The sequence below is a fragment of the Eumetopias jubatus genome, unplaced genomic scaffold, assembly GCF_037043125.1.
Source record: "Eumetopias jubatus isolate StellerSeaLion01/CBP00866 unplaced genomic scaffold, mEumJub1_p1.0 scaffold_2, whole genome shotgun sequence".
In the NCBI taxonomy this organism is placed as follows: domain Eukaryota; kingdom Metazoa; phylum Chordata; class Mammalia; order Carnivora; family Otariidae; genus Eumetopias; species Eumetopias jubatus.
Window position 1 is genome coordinate 66,838,963 of NW_028274808.1, and position 12,633 is coordinate 66,851,595.

The window sequence follows — 12,633 nt, forward strand, 5'->3', positions numbered from 1 at the left end:
AACTACAGCTAGGGACATTTGTAATATCCTGCAATACAATGCATGAATGAGGAGAGAACTGTAATTGAAACCTACATGGTTATTAAACTTTTTGGGACTCAGAACCACTTTGCATTCTTCAAAATTATTGAGAACTCAAAAGCTTTTGTTTATCTGGGTTATTCCTATCCACCAATATTTACCATATTAGAAATAAAACAGAGAAACATTAAAGATATTTTATTAATTTATTGAAAATAACCATAATAGATTCATTATAAGTACCCATAAATAACACAGTTTTAAGGCTATATTTAAAAAAATGAAGATACATTGTTTTTCATTTTGCAAATCTTGTTAATGTCTGACTGAATAGAAGATGCTGGATGCCTATATCTGCTTCTGCACTAAATAGTTGTGCTATCACTCATTACATCATATGTCATGTAGCCTGTCTAAAGGTACACTCTAAAACATTTGGAAGAATCTAATTTGTGAGAATGAGAGAGAAAAATGCAAATGACACCTTAGTATTATTACGAAAATAGTTTTGACTTTGCAGACCCCCTGAAAGGATTAACTATGAGAATTGCCTACTAGGAAATGCAGTTGATCTTTTATCAGGCTCATAGATTCATAGAATTTGATATCATAGAAAACTGAAATGTAGTAGTATATCTCACAGTATAGATTTGAGGAAAAAATGGAAACAGAAATCAAAATCTGGTTATATACCATTTCACCAATTTTTATTAATGTTTAAAGAGAAGAGATAATGTCTGCCATAAAAATAGTGACAGTACCATTTTTTGAAATTTTACTATGTGCCAGTCACTCTGCTAAATGTTTTACTTTCCCCAACAAATTTGATTCTTACAATAGCTGTATGACATAAGTATAATTATTATCTCCAAACTTGAGATGGGGAAATTATGACATAGACTGAATGACTTTCCTATGGTACAATAGTGAGGTGTAGAGCCATGATTGGCCTCTGAGCTGTTCAAAACCAGAGAATGGAGTTTATCTCTCTGTTACATTCTCCCATCCAAAAAAAAAAAAAAAAGTTTGGACATGGAAATTTAACAGCTGTAGTGAACATACACTAATACATTATTATTTTATTTAAATATTATTTTATTTAAATAAATAAATTTAAATTTATTTAAATTATTTTAAATATATATTAAATTAAATTAAGTATATATATTATATTTATATATTTAATATATAATTTATATTATAATTATATGTATAATATATAATATATATTATATATATATATAATATATAATATAATATGTAATATATAATAATAATAATATATAAGCACGCCTGGGTGGCTCAGTTGGTTAAGTGACTGCCTTTGGCTCAGGTCATGATCCTGGAGTTCTAGGATCAAGTCCCGCATCGGGTTCCCTGCTCAGCAGGGAGTCTGCTTTTCCCTCTAACCCTCCCTCCTCTCATGTGCTCTCTCTCTCTCTCATTCTCTCTCTCAAATAAATAAATAAAATCTTAAAAAATAATAATAATATATAAAATATATATAATAATAACATATAATATATACTTATATATATTATATATAATTATAAATAAATTAAATATATATTAAATAAAGCTAATGAATGCTCCAAATGAAAATCTGCTTATGCCTTTAATTTCTCACATCTTCATTATCAGGTACTTTATATTATTCTGTGCCCAGTGTAATCATAATAAATGTATATAGGTATAATATTATAGCAGTAAATTTAAAAAGAAACATCTGTATCATATATTCAGATAATGAGTTCTGCTGCTAAAACCTACAGAAAACTTGATTTAAAAAATTTCTCTAGCCAAGGGGTGCTTGGGTGGCTCAGTCAGTTAAGCTCAGAGTATGATCCCAGGGTCCTGACATCCAGCCCCCACACTGGGCTCCCTCCTCAGCGGGGAGTCTGCTTCTTCCTCTGCCCTTTCCCTTCCCCCTGTTCATGTTTGCTTTCTCTCTCTCAAATGGATAAATAAAATCTTTAAAAAAAAAATCTCCCTAGCCAAAAAAAAAAAAGGTAAACATACCTCTTGTGGTTAGCAAGAGGAGGAATTCATAGACGACTCTAAGGGTATACATAAAATTTTAATTCATAGCAGAATGATTAAAAGATACTTATTTTATAATTATTATTTTAGCTAATATATTTATATATGGTATTTTTTTGTCATTACTATTCATCAACATTGAAAAGCTATATTTCCACTGAAAACATTAAAGTTCAAAAACAAAGTAAACCTTGCATAATGAAATCTGTATTTCTTCAATAACCTGTAACTTGGAAAGTGGTTCATGCTTTATAAAAACGCTGAATGTGTAACTCATATAAAAAGTAAGAAAATAGACTTGAGATTTGAACAAGTGATTTGGATGGATTAACTGGGTTTTAGAGGAAAATACAGCTCAGAAATTTCATCAGTGCAACAATGCAGTGGAATCCCGCTGACTGTATTTTGTACAGATTATGGTAAATAACACAATGAAAGTGTCCATTTGCATAAGGGCAGAAATATTTCAGGAAACTTTGTAGTCTGGACCTACAGTATTTGTCAGCTTCAAACACATTCGAATTCCTGATTGGGGAGCAGAATTTTGCAGCTGCTGAAGGAAAGGAGAGGCATGTTCATTAAAAATTTTAGGAGCTTTGTAAAAAATCATCAAACATAGTATGTAACTGACACAGCTTAAAAATAGGTACCCCATTGCGATCTGGTCGTATTCCCAAGTTTCAACAACCAATACTGTTAAATTGATAGTCACTGACATGTAGTCCTATGTTAGCCTTGACATGGAAGCTTGCTGATAAGAATCGATTGTTTTTGAGTAAAAACTGACTTTTTAAGGTTTTATCTTTTGGGCATAGAACTTACATTCCTTTATGCAAGACTATAATTATAAATAAGAACTGACAACTACTAAATTTATTTTATGAAAAATATGACTTGAATTTAGTTTTTGTGACTTTCTATTGTTCAGGAATATTCCATCATAATGTAGTGCTCTCTGGAATTATAATACATAATTAACTAATAAAGATTGCATGTTTTAAAATATGAGTGCTATCAAATATTTATAAAACAATAAGATGTGTCAAAACAATCTGGAGTCACTTAAAATGCATAAGCATATTAGATAGAAATAATTTCATGTGCTAAAAGAAAATTATAGCCACTATGTATAAACACGAATAAAGTCATAATTATGCTTGAATACATTTTCCTCTAAATCATAAGAATAGATGGATATATGGCTTGACGGACAAAGTTGGAGACTTATTTTTTATTAACCAGGAACATATTTAATAAGAGTAAATATGGTTTAAGTTGAATAAACAAATATTTTTATGAATCAGTACACCTTTATCATGGTCCTCAGGCTTGACTTAATAAACCTTGCAGATATTATCAATCAAAATGAAAATGATGCTTGGGGAATTTGTGTATTTAAATAAAATCTTCCTTTTTATCAATATTTTTAGAATGTAAACCTTTTAAGCAGCAATGGTTTGGCTTTTCAAACTACCAAGATTTGAATATCATTACTTATCTTTTAAAGAACACATGCTCTCATTGAATGGTGTATGCTATATTTAGACTGAGTAAATATCATTGTACAAACCAGTACAGCTGGGCAAGGGAACGGGTGAGGACCAGAAAAGGAAAGGACTGTATGTGCTTAGGTCTGGCCATGTTGGAACAAAGCAGAAGCAGAGGAGACAAAGAGAACAGGAATATATGGAATATACAGATGCTCCCCAGGTGCAGGCATCAGTTAACCCCAACCGCATTCCAGCTGTCAAATTGTAGTGTCCTGCGCCCGTTTTGTGTGGTTTGATAAAGAAAGTGAGATGAATTGCTGAGATATCATACACCCAAATCTGTAGTGTGAACAAAATTAAAAGTATGATTTAAATCATTACTCAGATTTTTCTAAGACAGTAAATTCATACAAGTTTTAAAATATAGAAATAGATCCCAAACTTTGCCGGTATACAACTGAAATCAAAAGACCTCTATGGAGGATTACGTTTACAAAGGGTATTTTAGGAAAATATATATTCTCCAAAATCTGGAGGACTTGGTCTTTTTGTTTTTAATAGTCTTTATGTGAACTAAATTTCTACAAAGAATGAAATTCTATTTTCCCTAGGAAATTCTAATAAAAATATACAATAAATATAATTCTTCAAAAATATTTTTATTCTGTAATCAACACCTAAATTAAATGGGAGATGGTCTCAGACATAATCTATGTATCAAAGAGTTTATAAAATTCATTTTTTATCTGAAATATTTATTGAATTATGTTAAAGAAATCACTGAATTGCAGGTTAGGGAGAATAAAGTAGAATGTCTGCATAATATCAGAAAGTTGCTTTGGTGTACGGTAAAGCCTTCATGGTTTGCTTTATTAACATTACACAACTTTACAAATCGATCTCCTGCTGGTATTATGAGGAGCACTGAGTTTGGGTTGTAAAGTTTTCTGATAATTTTATTTTGAAATTTTGAATGTGTTTTTATTCCTAAGGTCTGGGAATTGGGAACATGTTCTATGTTTTTTATGAAGATGGAATCAAAGTGATACAACCCATAGAATGTGAATTTCAGAGGCACATTAAGCCTAGTGAAAAGCTCCTCGGATTTCAGGTAAGTATTTAAAAACTTCCTTTGCAGTTTTATGCTGCAGTTTTGTTAAGTAGAATTATATTTAGGAAACACAATGAAATCCATGCATATATAAGATATTTGGGGAGGAGAATATTAAAACTGTGATACTGGGTGTTATTCTATACCGGTTTAATATGTGAGGAGGAAAGATGGTATGTTCTGGATTCCTAATTACTTGTTGTAATTAAAATAAAGGCAATAGAAGTGAAATACATAGAATGAACACAGAGTAATAACTTTACTCCTTAATTTAGAATGTCTCACATTTTTGGAGGCAATGGTTACTTTAACAAAATGAAAGATAATAGCATGCAAATAATCTGATGGGAAATTGGGGTCTATTAGTTGCTTTATAAATATTGATTCCCTTTTATTTTTCATCTCATTTTTATGAGGTCTCAATGGAATGAATACTTTAGATTTATAGAGAAAAATATTAATTCTTTATTTATGTGTACCTTGCCCATCCCAGAAAGTTTTTTTTCTGTAAAATATTGGTACAGCATTCAGAAAGTAAAATAATATCTTAACAAAATAGGTATTGATTATATGTATTAGAGACTGTATTTTAATAAGATAACAATAAATTGTAATTATTTTAGATTGCCATAGCTATATGTATCTCTCCACATAAACATGTATACATCCAAAATATGTAATATTAAAGTAACTATGTTATTTATGTGTTCACACACAAGTTTGAACATGTACCAAACACCCAAAATAAAATAAGATATTGGTAGACCTCGTCATGGAACCTCTCTTGATATATAATATAAAAATAAAAATAAAAATAAGTAAAAAACACATTGATAGTTGCTCTCAAAAGTACAAATCTGACATTTCTTACTCTTTTTGCTTACTCTTTCATTAGAGTATTAAATTCTTTATGAATTTTTGTTTTATATAATATAGGAAAGCTAACTTATCCTTATATTTTCTTTCATTTTGCATTATGCATTCTTAGCATAAACTCATATATAGGATGAATATAAGATTTCCATAAGCTGTGATTTGGAAACTCTGATGCAGTAAATTAGTTCTTCATAACTATCCTTGCTTTGACACTCACTGTTTTTAGTGTTTCATTTTTAAGGTTGGCATGGCCATGAAATATGAGCAAAATAAATATTTAATGCCATTGTTTAGATTTTTTACTTTGAATTCCTATTTTCAGCCTAGCCAGTGTTGTTGTCATATATTGATATATGGAGACAACAATTTACACTTTAAAGCTATGCCCTAAAATAATAAGAAAAAAAATATATGGGTGAGATAAGATAGTCCAGCTTCCTTCCAGATATTTTATAGGAAAAGACGTCTTACTTTAAATAAAGGAAATAATTTAACTCAATATGTCTATGATTGTTTAAAAGAAATGAAACCATGTTAGGGTGCCTGGGTGGCTCAGTCAGTTAAGCATCCAACTCTTGTTTTCTGGTCAGGTCATGGTCTCATGGGTCATGAGATGGAGCCCCTTGTTGGGCTCCATGCTTAGCACGAAGTCTGCTTGAAGGTTCTCACCCTCTGCCCCTCCCAACACTGGTGTGCACGTGCACGTGATCACGCTCTCTTTCTCTCAAAAAAATAAATAAATCTTTAAAATAAAATAAAATAAATGAAACCATTTTTAATTTAAAAGTATTTCAGTTATAAGCTAAATTGCTAAATGGAATTATCATCTTTGCTAAGCTATAGTTTAACAAGTAAGACAACATTTTAAATTGCATATACTATTTTGTTTTGTTTTATAATCATATAACTAAGACCATTTTGAATAAGGTACATATGAGTGTGTAAATAAATAAATGCATATAAGAAAATATAAATATTTGCTTGTGATAAAACAAATCATGCAATTTTATACCACATTCATATTTTCATCAAAACATTATGGATGAAAAATCTGGGTTAACACACAGATATAGGAAATATAGCATCAAAATGATTTAAATCAAAGCAAAATAATTTTGCAGAGTATATATCTGAGTCCTATAGGACCAGCAGTTTTGTAGCTGACACAGATGTGTTGGTTATATCGCAGAATTTGAAACTTCGGTTATTAACACTAATAAGATAATCTGGGGAATCCATACTTTTCATTACAAAACTGTCACCTCATGAATTTGATTTGCAAATGTAAAGACAAAGAATTTTCTTTCTACATTACAAGTGGGCTATTCCAGAGTACCGGTTAATGGTTTAATGCAATTTGGTTCAATGCAAACCTTAAAGAATGTGCTTTTTTAGAACATGTCTTGATGGCTTCGGATGAGTTAATTTAACTATATAGGATCTAAAGCTTAAAAAGCAAGCAAAAACTTGATGTGACACTTTTGTGACATGTCTGGACAATAGGGATGTGAGTTTACTTACCTGAATTTCTCTTTTTAAAGCTTTTGAATACATAGACTTCCCCTAAAACAACTAAAGTTGAAACTACATAGGATTATGTTTATCTATCTTTCTCTATATATCTGGCTATATATAGTGAGAAATTACATACATATGTATATAAATTATATATAATTTTCTATAAATATTAAAAATTGAAGAAGTGAAAACCAACCCCATGATGACAGACTTCACTCATTTCCTTCAACCTGAGAACCCTTATCTGCAAGCATACATCAACAGTGAGTGTCAAAGCAAGGATAGTTATGAAGAACTAATTTATTGCATCAGATTTTCCAAATCACAGCCTATAGACATCTTATATTCATCCTATATATGAGTTTATGCTAAGAATTTATAATGCAAAATGAAAGAAAATATAAGGATAAGTTAGCTATCTATATTATATAAAACAAAAATTTACAAATATTTTAATACTCTAATGGAAGAGTAAGCAAAAAGAATAAGAAATGTCAGATTTGTACTTTTGAAAGCGACTATCAATGTGTTTTTTATTTTTTATTTTTATTTTTTTTAAAGATTTATTTATTTATTTTAGAGAGTGAGAGAGTATGAGTGGTGAGAGTGTCAGAGAGAGAGGGAGAGAATCTTCAACCACACTCCACACTGAGTGCAGAGCCTGACACAGGGCTGGATCTCATCACTCTGAGATGGTGACCTGAGCCAAAAAAAGAGTGGGCTGCTTAACTGACTGAGCCCCCAATGTGTGGTTTTTAAACTTATGGCCTTTATTTTGCTTTGGATGTTGACATTAAAGCACAAATACATTTCAGCTGACCAATATATTTTTTAAAGCATTGGGAATAATATTGAAAATTGTGACTTAGCTAAAACCATGTCCTGCTTATAATCTGTTAAATGCAGAATATAAAGACATTCAATGAATACAAAAAAAGAAAGGCAGATTTCCTATGTAATTAACATAGTCCATATACATGAAATAAAGAAATATATATGAATACAGCAAATAAACTTTATTTCGTATTGCTCTGTAATTTTATATTCCTAAATAATTATTTCTTATGCGAAGCTATTTTGTTTTCTGTTTAAACACAAGAGAGATGCCAATTTCAGAGAGTGTAAGCTATCTGGTGTTACATTTCTAGATTTACATTTCTAATTATAAAATAATGTCCTGAGGAAATTGTTGAGTATTATGTAAAGAGAAAACTTTTCTCCAGAGAAACAGAACAAATAGAATTAATAGCTGTATCTATATTTCACTCTCTCTGGCTATCATTATCTTTATCCCCATCTCCATCTATCTCTGTCTCTGTCTCTGTCTCTATCTCTATCTTTTTATTTCAAGAAATTGTCTCAGGTGATGGTGGGGGGGGCAAGTCTGAAACCCCTAGGGCAGGACAGCCAGCAGGAAATTCATGTAAGAGTGGTTGTGGTCTGGAGTCTGAAATGGACAGATGAGGCCGGTAGCGTGGAAACTCAGACACCAGCTGATATTGAAGCCTCGAGTCAGCAATCTGTAGGCAGACTGGAAACTCAAGCAGATTTCTGTGTGGAAGTCTTGAGGAAGAATTCCATCTTTGGGAAAACTCATTCTTATCTTAGGGCCTTCAGTCGATTGGATGAGACCCACTCACATTATGGAAGGTGATCTGTTTTGCTTAAAGAACAAGTGTGTTAATCACCTCTAAACAACTTTACCACAACATCTAGATTGGTGCTCGCCTAAACAACTGGGCACCATAGCCTATTCATAGCCCAGTTAACATAAAATTAACCATCACATCTTACTATCTCTTTTAGTCAAGGGCCTATTTAATTCATGTTTGCATTCCCGACATGTTGAGTACAGTGCCTTACACATGGCAGATAGTCAAACAACATTTGTTAAATGAATTTAATGAAAACTTCATTGCTTAGAGCCTTGGGCTATTCATTCTTTTATGCATTCTCGAAGTTTTAACCTGTATACGTCTAATTTCTTCCTCACCTTAATATTGTTCTTTACAATTCCCACCAAACAGTGCTCTTCTAATATGCTTGTGAAAAATGTTTCATAGAATAATTTATCCATGAACTTTTTAAGGGTATATATAACCTCATGGGTCTATTAATTCAGGATCACATAGTCAAAAAATACTGTGCAAATATGCTGTATAAGATAGTTTGGAGTTCTATAACAGAAAAAGAAAAGCTACTTCCTTGGGATTTTAGAAGATAAATCTCTTGAGTGAGAGTAGTAGAAGTGAGTCTTTTGGAGTTATTTCTTCCCATGAAAAGATTAAACATAAATATAATATTTTTCAAAGTCATTGTTGGTATTAAGAGAATGGCAATACAATTTCCAGTATAACTCATTAGTTAGTAACATTTAGATAAAAACTGAAATACTTAGCATATAGAATTTTACATCAAACATCTTGGAAGATGCTATTTGCTTGCTTTAAATAAAAATTCAATTTTGGTGCAATGTCAGATTACATCGGTTTCAGCTTTTGATAGTAAGTTGGTGAGGATTCATGCAACATGGTTTAGTTATACTTTCATCTCCTTTTTCTTTTCTTTTTTGTTATATAGCCTTAGTAGATAACACTCTTGCTTTATTTATCCTAGTTGTACCCACAATTTCATCTTGTCCCATACGGTATGAACTTTAAGCAAACAGAATTCTCTCCCAGACTTATGAATCCAGAATGCAAACTGAAATGGGTTAAAAAAAAACGATTAAATTGCAAGCTCAAGGATGATGGGCTTTTTCAAGATGGCTAACTTTTCCACTCCTCTGGTTTTCACCTATTTTGTCATCTTTAACTACCATTCTTCTAATTTTTAATACTTTTTAATTGCATTCCTTCTGTGTTTGCTTAGTAGAGCCCTAGCTGCTGTTCTTCACACACACCGTGGTGCTATTTATTCTTTCATGGGTACTAGAAGAGCTTAAATGAAAATCACACGTATCTTATCATGCATGGGTCTTATATTTGGAGACATGGAAGTTTTATTACTGGTTTTAATGGTAATTTAAATGGTGCTGAACTGCAGGGGAACATACTTTCTAGAGGAAGTCTGATGTGAATCGCCTCTAAAATGCCTGTTTTCTAGGTTTGGAATTCCCACGTATGAAAATTACTTTACTTTTATAAATAAATACTGCTAGTACTCTAGTAGAGTGGAGTTGGTCCTTAGGAACAGATTGTGTACAGTGTTCTGAATACTTAGATATCAAGAAATTGAAGCTGAAATTAGAAATAGGAAAAGACAACTGTGCACATTTCTTTCTCTTTTGGTGGTCTCCCTTACCTTAAGCACTGCAGCTTTCTGGGCATTTATCCGTTCCCTTACTTATCCCTCCACATTTCCCTTTTTAGCATTTCATTCTGTTTCTAATCCAATTACTACTTCTCCAAACTCTGTCCACAAAAATATTGGTTAAAACCCCAGCCCCTTTATATGGCACAGGCCATTCATTTCTGCATGAAGCCATTGAGCAAGCTTCTGAATTCAATGCCATGTTATATTTCAGAGAGGAATGTTTCCCCACTTACTCTTTTCTCAATGGGCCTCTATTCAAACATGGCTTATCTTAAAAAAAGTTTAGAATGATAAAGATTTAAGCTTTTGTCCCTTTGGTTTGGAGTGATGTCCTGCAAAGAGCTTCCTGAAGAGAGTAGTGTAAACTACACCTGTTAAGAGAAATAAATTTATGAAATTGGTCTTTGAAGCCCTAGACTGAAAGAGCCCTTCTAATTGTTGATTAAAAATCACACTGTTTTAAAATTCTCACATTGTGCTTCTATTAGTATGTAAGTCTAACGGCAAAACAACAGTGGGAAACATGTAAAATATGCAACAGTGTGTTAGAGGATTTGAAGAGCAGGTGATTTTATCTAAGAAAGCAGATTAAGTATTCCTCAAGGATTATTAATGAGAACCAGCCAAATTATTTAGATAATTATGACCAGAATGATGTATGTGTTTTGGCAACTTTTGCTGTCATTTTGAAACACTATTTTACATGAGAAATAAGGACTCACTATACACATACAAGTACATTCTATGCACTTCAGAAAGAAATGTGTTTATAGTAATTTAGATTTTCCAGTGGAAATTTCTTAAGGATATAAAATGGAAGAGTTTAACATAAAAATGATTCATACAAATGTCTTTACACATGAAAATTTTTAATCGAGATTTGTAAAATCACATAAATCCATTGTATAGATCTTAGACTACAGTTCTGGTTTAAGATTTAGTTTTACTCACAACAAAAGTACCTATTCCTTTTTTCAAAGTAATTTGCATGATAAAATAAAATAATGCAAAAAAGCATAGCAAAAAGTACTAGTTTCTTTCTACATGTCTCCTTATTCCCAGTCCCACTGTATGCAATCAATTAATCAATTACATTTACTCACTTTAAAGAGAATGCCCAGTAGTGATAGCTCTTGAATTATCAATTAGATATTTTCTGTTGGTGTTTCTTTATGGACAATAATAATTTTGTTTACACCGTTCCTAACTTTTCCTCTTTCTAAATATGTTGACAATTATGTAATTATTGTAATGCTTTTGAGGATTAGATTTATAATTTTAATGATTTATTTAAATCTTAGTCCTTATTTTTCTGGAAATTTCCTAAAATTTCTATGTAACTTTAATTTTCCAAGGTATTGCTTGATTTCTGATTGTTTACATTTTATATTTCAAACATAGTGGTCAAAATTACAATTTAACACCAAAGTCTAGTCATTTCTTTAATATCATTTTCATATTTCAAATAGGTCATAAATCTCAGTTTTGAACAACTTAAGAGGTGTTGTAGAAAGAAAAACAACACAGCAATTTAATGCCCTCAATTTTACTTTACTAAATGTTTGAATTGCTAAAAATTAAAAAAAATATTGCTGAAAGCATTTAAAATGACAACTTTGCACTTCTCCATATACTTCTTATATAATGATTTTATATGTTTCTCAGGTGAAAACTCGAGATACAACTATATAATAAGAATTAAAAAGAAAACACAACTTAAACTTTAAAATTATTGTTTATCTCTTAACTATTTAACCTACTGATTTATTACCCACTAAAACTCCTTTTTTTTGTATTTTAGTAATTTGTATTCAAAATTTTATTTAAGCATTTTTAAAGGACACATTATGGATTGTTCAGTAAATTAAAGGCAAAACCTAATGTTCATCTAGGACTTGCCAAACCACACAGTAATCATTCCATTCCCTTTTGAAATCTCATCTGTGTAGTGCTAAAGAAAATGGAACACGAGCCACTATCTAGTGGCACAACTACCAGCAGTATAAATTGCCCGAAATCACCACCAAAGTGTTTCTTGTTTCAGGAACTGGATCCTTTTACTGACTCCATCTTCAGTGTTCTTTCTTCCATCCCCAAAAACAGCTCAAGAGTCACTCCTACCTCACCTCGATTTTTAGATGAAGAATGTCCTCCCTATGATAAGGGCAGAAGAAAATGAGCTTAGCATATTTACAAATCCATACACTAGTATCATTTTTGTTGAAAAATAGTAACTTTTAATGACAAAGTCACAGGGATAAA

At 31.3% G+C, this 12,633-nt stretch overlaps 1 protein-coding gene across 3 annotated transcripts in view; it reads left to right on the forward strand.

The window, feature by feature from the left end:
* FSTL5 (follistatin like 5) overlaps positions 1–12,633 on the forward strand; it is a 692,987-nt gene that overhangs the window by 588,041 nt on the left and 92,313 nt on the right. For all 3 annotated transcript variants that reach the window (XM_028104409.2, XM_028104410.2, XM_028104411.1), the window contains one exon: positions 4,544–4,662. In XM_028104409.2, the coding sequence (XP_027960210.1) occupies positions 4,544–4,662 (119 nt within the window). The remainder of the gene's footprint in view (positions 1–4,543; positions 4,663–12,633) is intronic.